The following is a 23,427-nucleotide window of genomic DNA, read 5'->3' on the forward strand; positions in this document are numbered from 1 at the left end:
TTTTCCCTAGAAAGATGAGCAAAAATAATTTACCTGAAGTGTTTTTAGGAAAACATAAGATAGTTTGAATCAATTTTTTTTCTATATTAGAATATTTAAGAGTACCTTGGAATTAGAAGTAATGTTTGGAAACTGCTAAGTTGTAACTTTTTTTTTGTAATAGTAGCTAAGCCAAGACACTATGTGCTTAGTGATACCTATCCACTGAGGGTATAGCTAGGCCAAGGTCACTTGAAAGGACTTACTATAAGCCACAGATGATGGAATAATAGCTTTGGCTTGTCTAAAACATTCAGTAGCTCTCCCTAGAAACCTTTTCCTTGCATGATTTATACTTTGCAGTTGAGCAAAGGGGTAGATACAACTCTTACCTCTACTAATTAATATTGATATAAAGGTGGGAAAGCCTAGCCAGTTAGTACCTGATGAGTTTTTAGTACCTAGGGTTTTTTTTTTTTCCCCCTTAGTATAGGTAAATGCTTGGAAGAGACAAGTATTCAAAGAACTTTGGCTAACTCATGTTGGAGTGGCCTTTGTCTCCTTAATCCTTGTCACTAACCTTTTGTTCCAAAGCCCTTAGAGGAGTGATCTCTGTATAGTGCTGATTTGAAGGAGTATGCATGCACCTTTTGCGTTTTGGTGTAGAATAGTGGCTAATAGTGGTTAGAACCAGGGATCATTTTCCCCCAAGATTAATTACTTAGAAAATGAAACATCTTAATTTGTAATTACAAGCCCAGTGCTGGTATGGCTAATGGATGTGGAAGATAAATGTTAGTCCAGTAGCCTGTTACTAGGACGTGGTTTGTAGTCACCTATCTGCCTAATAGCTTGGGAAAGCTCTGTATGCCAGAATTTAGTGTGTAATTGTAGCATAGCAAGAAAAGTGGGAGAGTTTCCTTTTGAACAGCTGGACCTGCATATGGAGAGGGTACTGTATTCAGCATCATTAATGACATTTTAGGGTACTGCGTATTCTGGAAAGCTGTCCTAGAAAGGTTCCAGGCATTTCTTTGGACAGCTGAACACCTTGTGTGGCGGTGGCATAATGCCATATTCAACCTCTGTAAGTTGTTAGTCTGTGGGATTTAGGTTTGAGTGAGCTAACAGCTGAACTTTGAATTGTTGGCTTGCTTTCCTTTGACCATCCCATTGGGTAAGACTACAGAAAAGTGTTTACCCACTTAAAAAAATCCTACACTTAGACACCTAAAAGTTGGTACTGACCAAAAATTAAAGCCACAGACCAAAATTTGGTGTGAATTCCAAGTATTAGCATACTTACATAGTCAGCTAAATAGCTAGCTAGTTGATGGGGGAGAATCATGGACAAGTAACAAGAATCAAAGGTTCCAGCATACTTGGTTTTCTTGCAGCTTAGTAATAAAAGCAATGTGTTGATTTAAATTTCATCTCCTTTTTCATAGTCTGTCCATGTGACTGCTGTGTGAAGAGTAAAAGGGCCCAACTTAATGTGACCAGTGATTCTAATAGGTATTCAAATTAATTGCTGCTTGTATGTTTGCCAGTTACGCTAGGGTTCCAGGGTCACCTTACAAAGCTATTGACAACCAAGTGGGCAGAACACATCTTCTAAGATCTTTTATATCAGGAGTGAAATGTTTGGCAATCAACAAATTTTGCATAGGTTTACAGGAATACATTTAAGGACTTGACCTAAGTCTTAAATTTTTAAGACATATATTACCCTCAGGCTTCTTTACTGCAAAACAGTGACCTTTGGGGTACATTATGCCCTTGCTTACCAAATTTTTCTGTGTTGACACTAGTAATACCAGGTTTAGAGGTCCAAAATTAGATCTGAAGTAAACCAAAACTTAACAAGATGCTAAAGTTAATGGGAGACTTGGTATGAACTTTGGTTGCGCCATTCCTGAGGCACTTACTATAAACAAACTACAATAATGTCTAGGTGAAATCAATGGGAGGACTTGTTTCCGATTATGATACGGGTTTATGCGGCAAAAACTGCTGCACTCTCAAGGCAACCTAATGGCTTTCAATGAGTAGGCACCCAAGAGTTTATGACCATTGTTCATTTGAGAAAGGTGCAGAGAAACTTGTAAGTAGGCACTAAGTTTCACTGGCAATGCATGTTTTCACATGGTATAGAAGCATTTGCTTGGGAAAATCTATTCTAGTGCATGCAGATTAGTCTTCCAGTGGTGTGCCATAAATAAACAGGTGGTTTAGAGATAACAGTACTTAAAGGTTACATTGTTCTACACTTAAAGTGAACAATAGAAATCTTGTTTAACTAGTTGGTAGCCTTAAAATTTTTGTCAACGTCTTACTTAGAAACTGGAAGGGTATAGTTGAAAAACCCAAATATTTGCAGCCACATGTGCTTATCCTATGTGGAGAGGCTTAGACAGGATTACACAATTTTTTATTTAGTAGTGCTTATTCTATAAACTTTAAACTGTAATTAATGCATTGAAAACTATCTTCCTAATTGTGCAACAGCTTTGTTTACTCAAAACATTGAAAATATTTAAAAATAGGACTTAATGTTAAGATGTATAAAAATACCAGTATTTGGGTGGTAGTAGTGGATACTGGCTATTATATTGACCTGATAGAATTACTAGACCATTAAACTGCTTCAAAATTGATTCTAGAGGACTGTTATAAGTCAGAACTATAGAAATTGTTTAATTTTCCTACTTACTAAGGTCTGCGTACCCAAAGAATAGTGTATAATTAACATGACTTTTAAAGGGGTGCTTTGACACCTGTCAGATTTTTATCTAGGAATAGAAGGATTCAAACCCCACTTGATCCTTAGCTCTTTCCTGAAAAGTGCATAAACAGGAATCCTGAATTTATTATATAGACCTCCGCATTATATAATCGAAGCAAAGGGAAACCACCGATGGAGTTAGAGGTACGTAGACTAAAAGGATGCTTGCAAATCAAATACTGATTTTAGCATAGTTGAGATTATTGTTGCCAAATTCAGTCAATAAGTCACAAGTCTAGAAAAAAAAGCTGTTCTATTTAAATTTCCCCGAGGTCCTTTTACTGAGATGGAAAAGCCAAGGAGTCAAAGAGGGCGGGGTTGAGGGTGGGGAGAAAGGAATAAAAACAGCCTAGGATTGGTAGATAAAACTAGCAGAAAACTTCAAACCAGTACTAACACTCCAATTCTATTTTAACCAGCTGTTTAGCTAGTACCTACTGCTATATATCACCTAGTATGAAATTGCGGATTATCAGAACAGTTGAAGAAGCAGTGAACAGAGAGGTCATTGACGGTAAGTTGAGTTTTAAATATTTGTAATGTAAAAGTTTGGATTGGGATGGACATGGTATGGTGTCTTCTTACTTAGACTTTACCTAGTAAATATACAGCAATAGAACTCAATTATGCCTGACCTTTTGGGAAACCTAGTTGTGGTGCGGTACATAGGCTGTAACACAATGAAAGTCACCTACAACAGGAGATGCACACGCAGTTTCTGAGAGGAAAATGGAAAGTTACCAAAGGTTTCTGGCAAACATGGAAATTGTGGTGTGCAGGAGGCTCAGCTGTCACTGTTTGGTTGAATGACAGTAGGTCAGATTAAGCTGGGCATAGTAATTGATTCCTGTAATACCAACACTGGGATGCTTGTAGAGAGACTGTCCAAGTACAAGATTAGAAACCCTGGTGCTCATGGAAGTATATATAATGGCATGTTGCAGGCAAGTCAATACAACTAAAAGCTTTGTGGCTCTTTTTATCCAGTTTTTCCAGTTGTGCTGCTGTGAAACTGCACTTTGTAAGTATCGAAGATACTGGAAATGTTAGCAGCTAAGAGAGGTTTCTCTTTCACGGTAAGATACAACTGCAGTATGATAAAGCTAGGAGAACTTAAATAAGTCTGAGAGCATAAGAACACTGTCCACAGCTTGTTAGAATACTAGATTGACCATTTATTTAACCATTGACATGCTGCAAACTCATCAGTGGCCAAATCCTAGGGCGGCTACCAGCTGAAAACTTTTAGTAGCACATGTGTACAAACTGTTACTGACTGGTAGTTACACAAGTCCGCACCCTGGCCTTCATGGTGATTGAAAGGAAAACAATCTTTTCTGTTGGAAGGATAGAGAACAAAATAGCTTCAGACATTCTTGTTCAAGTACAATTTCTCCTTCATTCTGGCTTGCTTTATTGCATTTGACAGATGTATAACAAGCATACTGTACTGGTGTCCAAGACCAGAAAAGGTTCTTATGAAAGTGACACAATGCAGTTCACACATATTTAAGAGCTTTTTATTGTATACAATAATTCATTTGTGGTTGATCCAAAGGAGTAGTTCTCCAGCTCAAGGTTGCTCAGCTGCTGTTATTGCTCTTGATTTTCCTTTCAGGATCAAGGTGGGTGCTTTCATATAAAATCTTATTTTTAATTCCTTCTCTGGCAATTCTTTCTTGGATTCTTTGCTTAGCAAAATTATACCTACAATGGAACCTTGTAAGAAGGAAAAATGAATAAATTACTAGTCCCTATATGAATAATCTAAGGGATTTTAATTAGTTTTATACAGATTTCCAAAATGACTAACCCAAAGCTATATTTAAAGGTGTTCTTTCAAAATATAAATGTTTGATTAAAAAAAAAGTACATAAAGTGTAAATTTATGTCACCTTAGATTAATGGTATCTGTTGTAGAACATGATTATTCTGCCATTCATCTGTTTAAACATTCAGTAGTCATAGGACAGATTTTCATAAATAACTGCTTAGCTGAGTGTGTGGTGGCTTATACCTTTAATCCCAGCAGCACTCAGGCGGGGAGGAGAAAACACCCGTCCACCAATGATTTCTAAAGGTGGTGGCAGTGCACACCTTTAATCCTAACACTTGAGAGTTCTAGACCAGCCTGGTTCCAGGACAGCCAGGACACAAACCCTGTCTCAAAAGAAATCTGAATTTCCTGGAATATCCAGCAAACGTACCAGCATCCTAAAGTCACCAGGATAAATCCTCCTACTCCAACATCACATGATCTTCTAATTCTACCTGTCAAAAACAAGCATGGTCAGTATAACTATGTTCTATGGAGAAGATGTTTCACCACAGAAATGCTCTGTAGGAGAAATACTCACTGGTCACTAAGAAATGTCCAAGTCCAGCCACAACAGATCCTAATGAGCCATAGAGTATAGATTCTCGCGCACATGGAATGTTCTCGACATCTAAAATTCCTAGGAGCTTAAAGGTCTAGGATAAAATGAAAAAGAACCTAGACTGAACAAGAAAATAGTTTTAAGAGTTATAATAGTACTTTTATAAGAGTTGTAGTACTGTAAGCATCACCATTTATTAGATACCTTAGTGTGCTCTCCCTAATTTATCATTTTGGGAATCCATACATTTGAATATAGTGCTGCTTAAAATTCATTCTGGGTGAACATAGTAATTGCAAGAAATAGTTATTGTATACTTTAATATTTGACCTCTAGTATAAGGTGACCAAATAGTTTATATTCTATATTCTTTCAAGGATATCTGCCACTCACTGGTTCAAGGATGGGATGAAAAACAGACTAGTTTTGATATTCTTAGCCAGAGCTTGGTAGTTTGTGATTGTAATCCTAGCAATCGGAAACTTGCAGCAAAATGGTTGCTGTTGAATCAGAGGTTGGTCTGAGCCCCACGATTAAAAGTCTCTCAAAAGCAAAATTGCAATATCAAGATTGCAACTTAGAAATGTAGCATGTGTTAAAGAAGACACCCTGTGCTGGATCCCAGCACTGGAAAAACAGGTCTGGATAACTGAATGTCTTCTACAGTGCCATTCAGTGCAGCTAGAGGATTACATAAGACATGGTACCTGCAATGGGAGTGATGGCTGGGGTAAAGCAGCAAAAGTAAAAGATGGGGGGTCACGGGGGAGAGCTTGAACCTCAACCCTCTACTCCTTTGGCTCAAGGATCTGCTTGAAGATGAAATGTGACTTGATTCTCATTAAAGTAAAAGTATGCTTTCCCAGATGGCTTCTGTTTTGTCTGTTTTTGTTTTTGCTTGTGTCACACCAAGCTTTTGTGGGCAGTCTTCCCATACGGAGTTGGAAAGTGTCTCACCATTAGATCACATAAAAAGTAGGTCATGACTTAGGGGATTCCATTGCCCTAAACTGGAGACACTGAACATCCTCACCCCTGGAAATGGTTTGCTGTAGCAGAATGATGGGTGTAGTTGCAGCATTCATTTGTATCCACGACACGGAGTGGAGTTGGCACTATTAATGGCATCACCTATGCCCTTACCCTAATCCAGACCTTTTCAATTGGATTCCCTCCTGTGATAAGCACTGCAACTTATCTTGCTCAGACAGTTCAAATGAAATGTAGATAGTATCAAAGCTCTCAATGCAGTTGAAATATAATAGGCTCAGGCCGGGTACTCTGTTCTTGAGGGAACAGGTTATCCCAAGCCTCCTGAACTCCAATTTCAGGGGATACTTCGTCACCAGGCATATGCACAAATAAAACATACCCACATAACATCCTAAGTGGCTGCAAAGGGTCATGCATGGCCTTAAGCTTTTATGGTCGGGCAAGCCCCCCCCCCATGGTTTCCCCAATACCTGAAGGACTGCTGGTATTTGGATGGGTGCTTGGGGAGAGGGTGTTAAGAGGACAGTAGCTGATGGCAGTCCTGCCATGAGGGTTCTAAGGATTGGATTCTCATCAGGTGGTGTGCAGAGCCGTCTCACTAATGCCAACATCTTCAAGTCACTTTCCTGTTCCCTTTTACTGCAAGACTACTAATACCGCCTAAATGGCCTCCATTTCATGTAAGCAATCAACAGCCCCTGCATGTCAAGGCCTAGCAAAATACGTATACTTAGAATTCATTTCAATCTCAGCATGCACGGGGAACAATTTACAGTAATTTACACGCTTCCCTGTTAGTGAAACTTAGTTGTACTTGGTTGTGCTTATTCACTCATTTTGTAAGCTGATAAGTATTTTGAAATTATTTTTGTCATATCCACGTGAAGTTTCAGCAGGTCTGTGTGACAATAGTCTTGAAGTAAGCCACGTTTTACTTTTGTTGTACTATCAAACTATCATTCGAAAAGTAATACTTTAGATCTCTTTTAATTCGTAAAAATGTCTCTGGTGACATCTTTTAGACATTTCACCATGAACTTGATTTTACTTAGAATTCAATCGTAACCACTACTACCAAGGAAGGCCCATATGCTCTGCTACGAGCTTTGTATCACATTCTCAACTTGGGGGCACACCTATTTGCTCATAGCCATTCTATGAAGTATAGCTGTTCAACTTCATAAAGAACCAGGACTGTTCGTTTTGGTAATAAAGCCCAATACATAACAATATTCAATGGGTTAGGGAATCTACCTTACCTGAGTGTGCGCGCTTGCTTGTATGTTATGCAAGGAGACAGACTACTACATTAGCCAAGGCTGGCCTAGAACTCATGCTGCCTCTGCCTCCTAAGTGCTGAGCTTACTGGTACGTGTCACCTCGCCCAGCTCTTGGGAAAATTTTCATGAACCCTCTACTACCAAAGTAGTGCTAGGTTAGAATTAGTCGCCGTTTTCATTCCGATCCTGCCGGTCTGCTCTTCGCTAACCTCAATCAATTGGCAATTCGGACCTCACACGCAGGATGTGAGGACTAGACCGCTGCAATAGCTCACGGTCACCGGATAGGACTGGAGAACCGGGGCGCCCCCTCCCCTCGCCCGCCCCGTGCCCCACGGCGTGCTTTACCTTCTTCTCCGGCTCCTGGGGCTCCCGCGCGGCAGCCATGGGTGCCAGCCGTCAGCCCCGCCCCGCCCAGGCCCGCGACGCAGCAGCAGGCCCCGCCCACCCGCCCGCGCGGCGGCCGCCATCTTAGGGAGCCTTGCTGTGGCTGCGCCGAAGCCCTCCGCGGCCCCCTCCTTTGTTCCTGGGGCCGTCCACGGTCTTTCCAGCCCCGTAACCGGCCGTCAGGCATGAGACGACAGAGGCGGCACCCTAGAGGCGCGCCACCGGCTCCCGCCTCGCAGGCGGGGTAGCCCGAGACGCCGAGAGCCGCCAAACTTGGCTCCCCCCAGCCCCGCCTCCGCCTCAACCGCCATTTCCAACCGTTGTGCGCGTCTCCGTGCCGGGCGCCGGGCGCGCGCCGAGGGCGGGGCCGGGGCCGCGCGTGCGGCGCCGCTTTGTCCTCCGAGGGGGCGGGAGTCCGGGGTTGACGGCCCGCGCGCTGCCGGAAGTCGCCGAGCCCTGTTTCCGCAGGCCTCGTCCCCTACGTGTCCTTTGTCCTGGCTTCGGTGACCTTGGCGGCCGCCGCGTCCCCAGCCTCGGGCCCTCGCGGCGGCCGCCCCGCGCCGCAGCCCCGCGCCCCTCCCAGGCCGGCCCGCCCGCCCGCCCGTCTGTCCGTCCGCCCTCAGATCGAGGAGGTTAAAAATAGCAGCGCGCGCGCGCTCGCGTCGAGGAGACCCAGGACAAAATGGAGGCGGCGGCCGCCGGCTAAGGGACGTCCGCGCGTCGGGCTGCGCGCGTTCCCGCCGGGAGGGAGCCCGGGACTGTGTGGCCCGTCCAGCCGGCCGTAGCGACGCCGCTTTCGGCCTGAAGCCTCGGGCCCAGCCGGTGGCCGCTTGCTTTGTTTCCCTCCGCCGTCCCCGGGAACGGCCGAGCCTGTCACTGCAGAGGCAATGCCGCCCGGCAGCGTCAGCCCGGGCGATGGCGCCCTGACTCCCGTGACGGCTGCTTGCTGTCCCTCCGTGCTCGTTTACAGTTCTGAAGCTCTTTTTGTAGGAGACAACCGTTAGGACGAGTAGAAGGCTCTCGGGAACGTAAGGGAGCTGCCGTAGTGACCGTTGCGGTGCTCTGCTGAAACTCCGGGCTAGCCAGGGTTTGACTTCCTGTCTGGAAGGTAATAGTTAAGGTAGTACTATTCCATCAAGGAGAGAGGCGTCCTTGTGAATGCCTGCGTGCGCTAAAGAGGACATAGCTGGAAAAGTACCGAGGAAGTGACTTGGCCGTTTTAGTTACGACTGGGAAGCTGCTAGAGTAGACTGGCTCAGAGTCCATGTCACTTAGGTTGAATGTTCTCATGGATTCGCTGTATTACAGGGTCTTAATTTGACAAAATTGCTTACAGTTCAGTTTGTTAACAATTGAGAGTGGAAAGTAACACACTCAGCTGCCACCTCTTCCTCTCCCTGAAAGTGTAGATGAAGAAAACCAATTTCACCCCAAAGGGAATAGAGTTTCTCCTGGAGCCAACTAAGAGTGACCATGGCCCAAGAACATGGATTCAGACTGTCCCCAAACCACACTCAACAATAGTTTTCTGAGGTCTATATGGTAGCAAATGGAAACATCAGGTAGGCCTTTTATGGGCTATCTCTGGCCGTCGGCTCTCGATTTTATATGATGACATTCTTAGTCTTTGGAACTGGTGGAAACTAGTGTTCTGTTTGTACATTCCGAAAGGACAGTCACAAGGATGTGTGGCTAAACATAGAAGTGGGCGATGAATGGCTATTAAGGAGGCTAAGGATAGCCTAAGATACTTTGGCTCCAGGCCCGCAGCATTCCAGGTCTCTACTATCACAGTTAAATCAATCGGCCTTGTAGAATTTTTAACTCAGGAGGGAGGGGAATGTGGGTGTGTGGCTTTTTTCCCTTGGGAACTACAGTTCACAAAGGGAAAGAGCAGTTTGTTGTGTTTTTCCAAACTTTTCCTTTTCTTAGTTAAAAGTTACTGTACGAATACATAAATTTTCAGTCCTTTAAAATAACGTGCAGGTATGTTGGATGTGGGTATGTTGGCTCCCACCTGTATCCCATCACTCAGGTTGAGAGAATAGTGATTTCTGATTGATGTGATTTCAAAGCCAGCTACAGAGGGGGACTCTGTCTCAAGAAACAAATTGATAAATAACTCACTGGAGGGTTTTGGCAGTGTAGCTCGGTGGGAGAGTATTTGCCGACCCGAGCCTTGTTTGGAGGTTGATAGCCAGGACTGTTAATACACATACACAAATGTGAAAACCCACCATACCCTGCCAGAATACATGGGTAAAAAGTACCGCCTCCAGCCTGTTGTGAACACGGTTTACACTCGTGTCTGAATGATCGAGTGGGCCTGCCCTGTCGGTCGGCTGCACTCCACTTTCCTCCTTTGGCCATTCTTGAAGTTGTTTCCTGAAATGATGAAGTTGTGATATAGCAGAAAGCCCTTGTTTACAGAAGCAGAGTAACAGTTCAATCGGCAGGAGTTAGCCTTTAGCTCAGGGTCATAGTGTTTAGGAATTTGGGGCTGGTCCAGAGACCACTTTACCTTAGGAATTTATATGTCTGGTCCAGACACCACCAGTTTTCCAAGATAGTTTTAGTATTCTTAGGACTTAGGATTTTTTTTTTTTTTTTTTTTTTTTTTTTTTTTTTTTTTTTGGTTTTTCGAGATAGGGTTTCTCTGTGTAGCTTTGTGCCTTTCCTGGATCTTGCTCTGTAGACCAGGCTAGCCTCGAACTCACAAAGATCTGCCTGGCTCTGCCTCCCGAGTGCTGGGATTAAAGGCATGTGCCGCCGCCGCCACCAACACCACCACCACCACCACCACGACCACCACTGCCTGGTTAGGAATTTTTTGATGAGATGGCATAACTGTAGTTCAGTAGCCTACTACACTTGTGTCATGTGGGTAGTAGGAATCGAACTCAGGTCTTCAGGCTAGGCAACAAGCTGCTGCCCTGTCTCACCAATCCCCTTACTTACTCCCTTTATAAGAATCAAGTTTTCATAGCTTTTGTGCACTTACATAGAATTGGCTGTAGCTCCATGGAAGAACATGTGCTTAACATGAGTGAAGTCTTCAATGGGTCAATAGTTGTGATGGTGTTCTTAATTCACAGCTGCTCTATCCAAACTCTGTATGGCTATCTAGTTCAGTTGCTTTGCTAATCTTGTTTATGGAATTTTTCAGTTTTCAAATATTTAACTTTTCATGGGTCACATCTGCCAACGTATTCTCTCATAGTTCTTTTTAAAAACTATTTATTTACTTGCAGGTATGTGCACTTTGTGTATGTTAGTGCATGTCCCATGGTGTGCATGATGTCAGGCTTGGCAGCAAGCTCCTTTACCAGCTGAGCCATTGCATCCCCCCCCCCCCCCATATAGTTTTTTAAAAGATAGTGTTGCTAGATAGAGCACTGTGGGTTAGCAGTTATTTATTTAGAGGGCTTGAAATACATCTTCTGCTTTCTTGGATTTGAGAGTCCCTAATAAGAGATTTTTTAAAAGAGATTTATTTATTTATTATGTATACAACATTCTGCCTCCATGTAACCTTGCACACCAGAAGAGGGAACCAGATCTCATTATAGATGGTTGTGAGCCACCATGTGGTTGCCGGGAATTGAACTCAGGACCTCTGGAAGAACAGTCAAGTGCTCTTAACCTCTGAGCCATCTCTCCAGCTCCCTAATCAGAGATTTGACGGTGTGTGTTTCTGCCTTTTTAGCTGAGTCAACATGTCCCCTCCTCCTGCCCAGGTCCTCATATTGTTTCTTTGCATTGTATATTGATTGACATCTTGATGATGTGTTGTGGAGAGGTTCTTCTCTGCTCATGTTTATTTTGAGTCCTGAGTGTTCTTGTGTGTGAATGTCTATTTCTAGAGAAATAACAGACATTCACACACGAGAAATTTTGTTGGGAAATTTGTTAAAATTTTCTTGAGTAAATTCTCCATGCCTTTAGTGTATATGTGTGAGCTCCTAGCTGCAGATTCTTAGATTTGAGCCGTGTGTGTGTGTGTGTGTGTGTGTGTGTGTGTGTGTGTGAGAGAGAGAGAGAGAGAGAGAGAGAGAGAGAGAGAGCGCTCCTAGCTGTAATCTCTCTCTCCACTCTCTCTTTTGTATGTTTTTCTTGACAGCGTTTCTCTGTGTAGCCCTGGCTGTCCTGGAACTGGCTCTGTAGACCAGGCTCTCCTGGAACTGGCTCTGTAGAACAGGCTCTCCTGGAACTGGCTCTGTAGACCAGGCTCGCCTACAGAGATCTGAACTCAGAGATCTCAGTGCTGGGATTAAAGGTGTGCTCCACCACTGCTTGGCTTTTAGATTTGATGTCTTGATCATAGCCTAGAATGCTTGAACCATGTGTTCATACTCATTACCTATTTTTCCTTGTTGCTGTTGAATGCAGTATTTAATCAGCTTTGTTCTTCACCCCTGATATTCTTTCTGCTTGGTCGAGTCTATGGATTATGCCTTCCACTGTGTTTACTGTCTGTTCAGATCAACTGCCTTTTGTTTTTTGGAGACAGGGTCTCACTATGTAGTTTTGGTAGACCAGACTGACCTTGAGCTCATAGAGATTGGTGGGTTTAAAGGTGTGAGCCACCACAGACAGCTCTTCCATTCTAGTGCCCCAGTACCTTCTGTTGAAGAGGCTCTTATCTCCAGTGTGAAAAAGAGGTCGCTGAGGCTAGAGAGACGACTCAGCAGTGGAGAGCACTTGCTGATCTCAGGATCTAACACCCTCCTCTGGCCTCCACTAACACCAAAATACACATAAAGGTAATCTTAAAAAGTCAGATGACTGTAGCTGTGTGAGTTTGTTTATATGTAAGCATATGTTTGTGTAGCCAAGACAGGGTTGGCTATTCCTATAATACCAATACTCAGGAGATTGAGGCAGGAGGATTATTGAGATTGAGGCAAGCCTGGGCTACAGAGTGAGGTTTAGGCCAACCTAGGCTGTACAGGGAGTCTGTCTTCAAAAGAAGAAGAAAAAGAAAATGAAAAGAAAAGGCTTTAATGTAGATTTAAATGCAGAAGTTAAGAGGGGAATGTTTATTAGGAAAAGGATAGTTACACACACATAAGAAAAATAGGTTTGAGCAGAAAGAAGGGCATGGGCACTCAACATGGAAGTAACTGAACAAGAGCTGTGTATGATTTGGGTGACTTTTGAAGTTATATTGTCCATATCACTTAAACGATTTGAGTGAAATGTTTTGGTATGCTTATATTTATCTCAGAAACTTCTTTAGTACATGAGACCATAAAGTAGTTTATGAAGTGCACTGTAGAGATTTACAGACTGGCAAGATCAAAACATATGTCACAGAAAGTCAAAGGAATCCTGCTGTGCCCAGGTCACAAGGAGGCCAAGGCACATCATTTGCTGGAAGCAAGGTTCGTAATTCTGCTTGTGAGATTCTCAGAAAAGCACTCACAGGTGAGAAAGGCATAAGGTCATACTCTACACCTTAAGCATTGTTCATAATATTCTTACTTGAAATCTCTCTCAGAAAGGAATGCTGAGAAAATGTACATGCAGTCATCTTCATAGCAATTTTTATTAGCTATGTAGAAATCCATGGCTTTCTGCAGGCACATCTTAAACTAAATTCTGGGGTGAGGGGCTGTTTTCCTTTCCCGTGCCTCTTAATGCCATGGTGAGGTCCACATGTGGCGCCCTGAGATAGCCAGGTAAGCCAGTATCTCAATACACAAAGTATGGTGCCTGTTCTTAACTGTTGGGCCTACAGAGTGCCAGCTGTGAGGTGTGCTAGCTGTAATGGACAACAAAAGCAGTGTTATTTCAGATCTGAGCACAAGTCAGGCATGGTGGCTTATGCCTGCAATCCCAGCACTTGGGAGCCTGTAGGAAGGTCACCATACATTTGAGGCCAGCCTGGGCTACATAGCAAGATCTTGTCAGAAACAAACAAAAATCTGGATATAATAATGGGTATTTTATTTGCAAATCATTTAAAAATAATTTGCTAATCCAAGACCTATGCAAAATTACAATAATATAGTCTGTTAAAATGAAACAAGATTATTCTAAAATTAGAAACAGGAACTGTGGGGGGGGGAGTAAAACTTGAGGTAGAGAGCAGGAAGTAACATGGGTAATGCCCTGGATTGGATTCCAGAACCTAAATAAGCAGACTGATAAAGGAAAATTAGAAATTAATTTTAAAAGATAGCCTCCATTTCCAATAGCTGAAATGAATGCTATTTTAATGTGGATTAATTCTGGATACTTTTATTTCAGAAAATTCATGTAAGCTCCAAGTTGATGGAATAACTTAATGCTATACCCTCCATCTAGCTTCAGCCATCAACCTTGGGCCTATTTTATTTCATCTATCTCTGCCTTTAATTTTTTTCTTTCTCTCATGTGTATGTGAAAAAGATGTGTGTGTGTGTGTGTGTGTGTGTGTGTGTGTGGGGGGGGTTGTTTGTGATCACCTAAGTAGCCAGTGTTGGTTCAAACTTTGAGACTCTGACCCCAAGTAGTTTAGGTGTATTAAGCACAGCACAATTTGGTGAAAGGTTTACTGGTGATAATTAATCCAATCCTGTGCACACGATAAAGCCCAGAGTAAGCTAAGTAAAGATTGGATGTGATGACATTGAAACTCTGTGTAAAGCACACATGACCCCTTTTATAAAGATGGGTTCTTGAGATTGAGAAAAACAGGCTTACAATAAGGGTCTGGGGAAGCTGGTCAGTGGTGGTGCGAGCCTTTAGACTCAGCACTCAAGAAGCAGAGGGACGGATCTCTGAGAGTTCGAGGCCAGCCTGGTCTACAGAGCAAGTTCCAGGATAGCCTGGGCCACACAGAGAAACCCTGTCTCAAAAACAATAACAACCAGAGAGAGAGAGAGAGAGAGAGAGAGAGAGAGAGAGAGAGAGAGAGAGAGGGAAAGAGAGAAGAAGAAAAGAAGAAGAAGAGAAGAAGAAGAAAATAAATAGAAATTGGAAAAAAAAAAAAAAAACAAGGAAAACCAGTAAAGGCTGGGAAAGGATCCAGTGTGTCTTTGCCACACAGATAGCACAAAGGTCACCAGGGCATTAACCACATCCACTCCCAGCCTTCTGGCCAGATAACAGGTTATGCATCCCCTTCCCTTGAAGGAACACCCTGTTAACATTCCAGGTTTCCCCTAGTGCTTTTCTGTGAGCACAGAGACCTTGATGCCTCCTACATGAGTGCATGCACATGTGGAGGTCTGAGGTTTGAATGGGGAGTCTTCATGGATTGCTCCCCACCTTATTCATTGAGCAGTTGGGTAGCAATTTTCTCTGCATTGAAACATTCCATTCCGGAAGGACCAGCCTTAAGACTTGGGAAATAACCGACTCAGAAGTGTCTGGAAGTCCCCTAAGCTAACCTGATTCACAAGGCTCCTCCCTTCCCAAGGTTACGTAAGGAGCCACCTGTCAATCTGCCTGTGCATCATGCAGAACTCCAGGAGTTGTCAGCCAGCTTTCCATGATGCAGCCGTCCCTATTCCCGTAACAACCCAGAAAACTCAACGGTGATATCATTTCTCTAATGAACTTGGTGATGTCACTACTTTGGTCTACCATCAGTTCCCTATCTGGGGTGGATGGACAGGTGGTTCACACCTCTCCAGGATGGTGTCACACAGCACAGGTTCCCTCGATTGAATCTACAGCTTACTGATAGGGCCAGTTTGTCCAGCCAACTTGCTCTGGGAATCTCATCTCTACCTTCTGAGTGCTGGAATTCCAGGTGGATCAGCCACTTGTCCACCTGACATTTATGTGGGTTATGTGTGTTTTGGGTCCTGAACTGTGTCTGTGCAACAAGTGATTTAACTGCTGGAGCATCTTTCCAGTTCCCCATTTAATTTTTTGCTAAAGTATTTTTATTTTCCTTTTTCTTGTTACTGAGGGTCTCACTCAGTAGGTTATGCTGGCTTGGCACTCATTAGGGAGCCCAGACTGACCTCAGACTTGCAGCTATCCTCCTGCCTCAGCCTTCTAAGTCCTAGGGTTATAGATGTGGGCCACCATGCTCAGCTCTTGCTAGACGGTAGAAGCATTACAAATAAATAACTTCAATGGATTATCCCAACTAATACATTGCCGATACTATCAGCTAGACCAGTTTACATTTATACTTACTTGACATCTGAACAAACAATTATTTGTTAAAATCATAGCCCAGAATGTCAGGATATTTTTTTTTGATCTATGTCCTTTTTAAAAAAAGTTTTAAAAATATATTTATTAAAATTTTTTGGCTGGGCGGTGGTGGCACATGCCTGTAATCCCAGCACTCGGGAGGCAGAGGCAGGTGGATCTCTGAGTTTGAGGCCAGCCTGGTCTACAAAGGGAGTTCCAGGACAGCCTCCAAAGCTACAGAGAAACCCTGTCTTGAAAAAACAAAACAAAATTTTTTTTTTCATTTTACACATCAACCTCAGTTCCCTCTCCCTCCCCTTCTTCCGCCTCCTCAACTCCCTCCCTCTACCTCCATCCACTCCTCAGAGTGGGTAAGGCCTTCCATGGTAGTCAACAAAGTCTGATACCAAGTTGAAGGAGAGCCTAGCCCCTCCCGATTGTATCAAGGCTGAGCAAGGTATCCCACCACAGGAAATGGGCTCCAAAAAGCCAGTTCATGCACCTGGGATAAGTCCTGGTCCTGCTGCCAGTGACCCCTCAAACAGATCAAGCCACACAACTGTCATTCAGTGGGCCTAGTTTGGTCCCATGCAGGTTCCCAAGCTGTCAGTCCAGAGTCAGTGAGCTCTAACTACCACCGGTCAGCTGTCTCTGTGGGTTTCCCCATCATGATCTTGACCCCCCTTCTTACAATGGGAGAACCCAGAAGGCAGAAGTTTGCTTCTGATTTTTTTTTTTTTTTTTGAGCTGAGGATTGAACCCCAGCCCTGCACTTGCTAGGCAAGCGCTCTACCACTGAGCTAAATCCCCAACCCCGCTTCTGATGTTTTACAATCTTGCATCTAAGCTGTTAACGCCCAATATGCTGGATACACAGACAAGGATCTTCCCTTCAGGAGGGTGGAATCTCTCGGGGAATTAGCATAGGGAGGATATCAAGGTCAAGGTCAGCAAGCAATGCAGCAGTTACCCAAAATGGGAGCCAGGGCCCTATAGGTCCCCCACTTTTACTAAAAAATGAGCTTCTGTCTTAGGTTGCGTGGGACCTGTCAGGATATTTTTGTCATGCCCGTTGCCTGCCATTTCCCACTGGCCATTTATTGGAAGAAGGAAGCAGGTGATTTTCCCATATCATTTCCACTCTGGTGGGGCTGGCTGACTGGTTTTAAGTCGCTCCTTCATCTCCCTTATTCCTGTGAAGCCACAGTGCTGCACCGGAGGTGTCTCTGAATTCAAGTTTAACTGTTGGGGAGACTCAGGTGCCATGGGCTCCTTGTCCCTCCCTTTCAAAATGGGGGGTGGGCTGTAGCCTTTGAAGATCCCTAGGGCCAGCCTGACCCTCTCAGTATCTATATTCCTAACTGTTGATAACCAGCTTAAACAGTGACTTCATTTGTAGCTACCTCCATTCCTCCCAGGTTGTTTTGTTTTGTTTTGAGACAGGGTTTCCCTGTGTAGCTTTGGAGCCTTTCCTGGATCTCACTCTGTAGACCAGGCTGGCCTCGAACTCACAGAGATCCACCTGGCTCTGCCTCCCAGTGCTGGGATTAAAGGTGCCCCACCACCACCGACCGGCTTCCTCCCAGATTTCTAACTGGGGTTACTATGAAACTAGCAACTTCCAGGAACAAGCAGTGAGGCTTTGAGGTGTTGGGTGCAGGGATATATCACCATGAATGTATAAGCATGCTGTGCAAGAGCTGTTCCCTCAGCCCTTAGTTTTTGTTTGTTTTTGGTTTTTCAAGACAGGGTTTCTCTGTGTAGCTTTGGAGCCTGTCCTGGAACTCACTCTGTAGACCAGGCTGGCCTAGAACTCACAGAGATCCACCTGGCTCTGCCTCCCGAGTGCTGGGATTAAGGGTGTGTGCCACCACTGCCCAGCTAATAAAAGTAATTTTTAAGAAAAGAAAAACTGGGGCTGGAGAGATGGTTCAGAGGTTAAGAGCACCAACTGTTCTTCCAGAGGTCCTGAGTTCAATTCCCAGTCAACCACATGGTAGCTCACAACCATCTGTAATGAGACCTGGCACCCTCTTCTGTATACATAATAAATAAATCTTTAAAAAGCCAACATCTCTGATATTACATTTGATTAAAAAAAAAGAAAAGAAAAAGAAAAAAACTGCTGGGCGGTGGTGGCTCACACCTTTAATCCCAGCACTCAGGAGGCAGAGGCAGGTGGATCTCTGTGAGTTCGAGGCCAACCTGGTCTACAGAGCGAGATCCAGGACAGGCACCAAAACTGCACAGAGAAGCCCTGTCTTGAACCTCCCCCACCCCCCAAAAAATTACTTTTAATTTCCTAAGCCTTTTTCCTTACAGCCTCCATTTGTTCAATCCTGAGGTTTTGTTATGAAAGCTTATGAGATTTTGTTGTAATAATTTATTAAATAATCTATAACCCAGGCTCAGTTGGTAGAGTGCTTACGTAGCATGCAAGAGGCCATGGGTCCATCTCTAGCACCAATAAGCAGAGAATGATGGTGCCTGTCCGAAATCCCAGCACTTGAGAGTGGAGTCAAGAGATTCAGAAATCCAAGGTCATCCTCCTAGACTGCATAGTGATTTGAGGCCAGCCTGGACTACATGACACCCTTTCTTAAAAACAAACAACAGTCTATTTTGTCTTATGTCTGTCCCGTGGAGGATCAAGCCGAGGGCTGATCACATGCACTATCAACTGTAACCACAGACCCCCCCAAGTTTAAAGGAGGAGAAAGCTACAGAATTTCATTCCTTTGCTGTGTTTACATATTGGGTCCCACCTTTCAGATGAGATTTGCCAGCATCTGCACTGACTTCGGTAGATTATTATCAAAGGGTCATACATAATCTCGCCCTTTTTTGATACGCAGGAGGGATGTCAACCATTGAAAATCCCTGGTACCAGCATGAGCACAGCCGCAATGGGCAACAAATTGCGCACCCTAGTGGCCAATGTTTTTATTACCTTGTTAATTGGGAAAGAAAAACAAAACCAGTTCCAAAAACTCCACCGAGTATTTGTGTTACGAAAAGATTCTACAATTAAATGTTTTAGTGTGTGTGTGTGTGTGTGTGTGTGTGTGTGTGTGTGTGTGAGAGAGAGAGAGAGAGAGAGAGAGAGAGAGAGAGAGAGAGAGAGAGAGATAGTATTCGAGTGCCAGGGTGCTAAGGTGGAGGTCAGAGTAGATTGGACAGTTCTCTCCTTCCTCATGGTGGATCCCAAGGATAGACCTCAAGTTGTCAGGCTTGGCAGCCAGTTTGTTTACCCACTTAGGTATCCCACTGGCCCCAAACTGCAAATTTTTGTCAAGTATGTTTTTAAGTTGTGTTGTTGTTTTAAAATAAGACACAGGTACAGGTGCAGATAATTGCACAAAACCAAATGTATAGCTTAAGGGATCCTCTTAAGGAAAGCACCATTGTAATTACCACCTGGGCCAAGAAATGCGGTTTGCCAGCCTCAGTCTAAGAGGACATGTGCCCCATCCAACAAGAGGCAGGCAGCTATGCCATTGATGAATGTTCTTGAAGCTTCCAGACACTCAGAACAAGATGGCACCAGCGGCTTTGTGACCTAAGATTTTTGACTTCTGAACTGTCAGGCACGGGAGCTGGGGGTTGGGGTGTGGAGGAGGAGGAGGGCAGAGAGAACATCCCTTAAGAACCGTTGCCAAACCTCAGGCAACTCCAGAAACACCCAAGGAAATGAATGGCTAACAAGCCAGGGGGATGACAGACTTGGTGATCTCCCGCAGGTCTAAACTCCCTAGAGAGAACTTGTGAATAATGTCTGGGACTCTGGGGAGAGCTGTTCCTCGGGGCATTTATCCTGCCTGTTCTTTCCCAGGCTTCTGAGAGTCTGGGAGGTTTGGAAGAAATGAGGCTGCCTTGAGTTTGGCGAGTCTCTCTGGCAGACCTTAGACCTCACCCAGACAAGACTGCTTGCCTTGGCTAAACATTTCAGCTCTTTCCATGCGTGGAAAGAACTGGCATGATTATAAATGTGCCAACCCTTCACGATTGTCTTAGTTTTCCAAGTAGCAGAAGCAGCTGAGCCTGGGGGACCTGTGGCCTTCGGATACCATTGTTAGTTATCCGGTGTAAACTGACTATAAATCGTGCTACTGCATCTGAGTGTTCCGGATTTGCCTGGAAGACCTCGCTGAGCAGCCGCGCAGACTGGACGGGCTGAACCTCACCCGATAATATGGCCCAGTTGCAGAGCGCCTCCAAGTGGGTATGTATCTCCCAGCTGGATCTCAGTGGCCACTGAAGGCACAGCCAGAATTCAGAAGCCTCGGCGGCCTTACTTAGATGTCCCAACTTCGTCCACCTCAACTTAAATGATAAGGTCACACTAAAGATTCTGACTGTGTGGTGGTTTGCATGAGACACCTATAAGCACTTGGTCCCTGGTCGGTGGCAACGTTTAGGGAGGTGGTGTGGTCTTGCTGGAGGAAGTACATCATTGGCGGCAGGCTTTGAAAGTTCTTGGCCTTGTTCCACTTCCAGTTCACTCTCTCTGCTTCCTGCTTGAGGTTGAAGATGTGATCTCTCAGCTGCCTGAGCCAGATGCCTGCTGCCGTGCTGTCCCCACCATTGTGGATATAACCACCCCGGAGCCACCGTACAGCAAAATAAACTTTTCTGTAAGTTGCCTTGGTCATAGTGTTATCATAGCAACGGAATGGTAACTAATACCGACTGCTTTCCGGAATCCCCCAAACCCAACGACCTGCAACACCCAGCATTCAGAAAATGCTGTAACACAATGCCCAAACTCCACTTGAACTTGGAGAAATTTGCACACCACAAGTTTGGGGTTCATACTAGATGCTCCACTGCTCCTGTTAAGTCATCATGCCCAGGCCAGCTTCGGCTCCGAGAAGAATGAGGAGCTTTGAGGTATCAAGTGCAGATTCTGCAAGAGCCTATTGTCCAAGAAGTCCTTATGCAGGGTGTGGCTTCCTCTTCCTTAGGAGCAAAAGTCGGAAGGGTTACAGCTGAGGAAGCACTTGGCTACTTTTATTACTGGCTTTCCCTCAGCCTTCATCTTGCAGGTTATTAGGGAACCATCTGAGGGGAGAACTCTGTGTGTGTGTGTGTGTGTGTGTGTGTGTGTGTGTGTGTGTGTGTGTACCACAGTCTGACTCTGGGTGTTTTTCGTAATTCCTTTCTGTCTTGGTTTTTGCGATAGAGCTTCTCACTGAACCTGGAGCTCACCAGGTTGGCTAGTCTGACCCGCTACGCTAGCAAGCTCCCAGAACCTTCCTATCTCTACACCCCCAGCACTGGATAACGGGCTTGGTGCTGTTGCCTCATGTGAGGGTGGAACCCAGGTCTTCATGCTGTGTGGCAAGCACCCTACTGCCTGAGCCATCTTCTCAGCCCCTGACGTATTGGTTTCTTTAAAAAAAAAATCATAACCATTCCCGTCAGTGCTGTGCCTTAAGAGCTAAATGTCGCTAGCTCAGAGGTCCAGCCTGTAAGTTGCACCAGGATATGAAAAAAAAAAAAAAAACCACGAATGCAGTGAGGGCTAGACTTTTCTATCTGAGGGGTAAATAAGGAAACACACACGCTTTCTGATGGTAGCTTTCTCTTTTACTTCATCTTAAATAATCCTTTCTGAAAACTTCTCTTGCTCTCTCTTCTGCCTAGGTACTCATCCTCAGCTGCCTCTGCTCACACCCACACGCACACCCACACCCACACACACCCACACACACTCACACACCCACACGCACACCCACACACACTCACACACACACACACACACACACACACACACACACACTCACACCCTTTTAACAGCTAGACTCTGGGAAATTATATGTTACATTTTCAGGGTTCCACCCAGTCTTTTTTTTTTTTTGGAGCTGAGGATCGAACCCAGGGCCTTGCGCTTGCTATGCAAGCGCTCTACCACTGAGCTAAATCCGCAACCCCATTCTTATAACACATGATAAGTCACACAGTTTTTCTGAGGTTAGGGAGGTCACATTGACTGGCCAATGAGTAACACTTGGCCAAGCATGTAGACTGAATGGTTAGGGTTCCCTGACAGAGAATGACATTGAAATTCAGGACTTAACAATAACAGTTAGTTGGCTGAACCTTGAGTGGTTGGGGTACGTGCAGAAAGAGAATTACTGCAGAGGGTTATGTCTACCAAAGTTGCTTCCTTCGTGTCTGATCTGGATTCAGCAATAAACACTTGGAACTTTTGTTTGTGTATTCTCTGCAGGGGCAGCTAGTCTGTTTTGAACTTGTTCTGAAATCTAAAATTTGCCATCTTTGTGACTGAGAATACTGTTACTTTCCTGTTTCGTTATGAAATATATTCTAGTTTTTTGTTTGTTTTTTGACACAGGGTTTCTCTGGGTAGTTTTGGTGCCTGTCCTGGAACTCACTCTGTAGACCAGGCTGGCCTCGAACTCACAGAGATCCACCCTAGTGCTGGGATTAAAGGGGTGCACTTTAATTTTTATTTTTATTAATTTTTATTTTTATTAGTTTTACTCATCACAATTATACAGCTTTAACAGAAATCATCGTCCTGACCATCCACAACTATAAGTGTGCCCAATGATGGAATATTTTCATGAAATAAACACACAAGCACTGGGGAGAATACACATAATTGTTTTTAGGGAAGAAATGCGGAGGCCCATGAGAAAAATTACAGACAGGAATGTAGTTGGTGATCTTCTCTCCAGGTGTAACCAAGCCCCCACGGTCCCACAACCCACATATAAAGTAATTACTCAGATGCTTATATTATTTATAAACTGTATGGCCGTGGCAGGATTCTTGTTATCTATTTCTTTTATTTTAAATTAACCCATTTCTATTAATCTATAAGTTGCCACGTGGCTTGTGGCTTACCAGAACCTTACATCTTCCTTGTCATGGCGGTGGTTGGCAGTGTCTCTGCCACCCAGCCTTCCACTTCCCACCATTCTCCTCCTCCTTGTCCCGCCTGCCCTATCCTTCCTGCCTAGCTACTGGCCAATCAGCACTTTATTTATTTTAACCAATCAGAGCAACACATTTGACATACAGACCATTCCACAGCACTTTCTCTTTTCTTTTTTTCAAAAAGCGAGGTTTTAACTTTTATATAGTAAAATTTCAGATAACAAAACAAATTATCAAGCAAGAATTACAGTTACAGTATTAAAGAAGATATCCTATCTTTTTTATATTTGTGAGTCTAAGGTTTTATATCTAACTTATCTTTTATCATAACTGAGGAAATTATAACTATCTAGTCTTCAACCACATCAAAGACCTCAGAAGGATATAATATTATCTGAGAACCGGGAGAAGGATGCAAGCAACTTTCAGGAGTCTTGTAGGGTAGACAGAGACAGCTGGCAGCCTGGACAGTCACCTAATGTTCTTTTGTAAAGTTGGGGCATTTGTCTTCAGCCCACAGGGCTAGAGTCTCTCGGTCAGTTCTCACGGTGTCCTGTAGAATGTCTGGCAGTTTCCTCTGTGA

The 23,427-nt window shown here is 44.1% G+C and overlaps 1 protein-coding gene across 2 annotated transcripts; it reads right to left on the bottom strand.

The window, feature by feature from the left end:
* Positions 1 to 3,918: 3,918 nt before the first annotated feature.
* Positions 3,919 to 7,853, bottom strand: LOC118593158 (cytochrome c oxidase assembly protein COX20, mitochondrial). 2 transcript variants are annotated; one of them, XM_036202451.1, is made up of 4 exons: positions 7,764 to 7,844; positions 5,122 to 5,236; positions 4,972 to 5,035; positions 3,919 to 4,483 (listed from the first exon to the last, which is right to left on the bottom strand). In XM_036202451.1, exons 1-4 carry the CDS (start codon positions 7,800 to 7,802, stop codon positions 4,348 to 4,350), a joined length of 354 nt encoding a protein of 117 aa, XP_036058344.1. In that variant the 5' UTR covers positions 7,803 to 7,844; the 3' UTR covers positions 3,919 to 4,347. The 2 variants fall into 2 exon arrangements, with proteins under 2 accessions (XP_036058344.1, XP_036058345.1); XM_036202452.1 differs by having other exon boundaries at positions 4,421 to 4,483; positions 4,972 to 5,031; positions 7,764 to 7,853.
* Between the last annotated feature and the right edge of the window lie 15,574 nt (positions 7,854 to 23,427).

This window comes from Onychomys torridus, chromosome 11, assembly GCF_903995425.1.
Source record: "Onychomys torridus chromosome 11, mOncTor1.1, whole genome shotgun sequence".
Classification (NCBI taxonomy): Eukaryota; Metazoa; Chordata; class Mammalia; order Rodentia; family Cricetidae; genus Onychomys; species Onychomys torridus.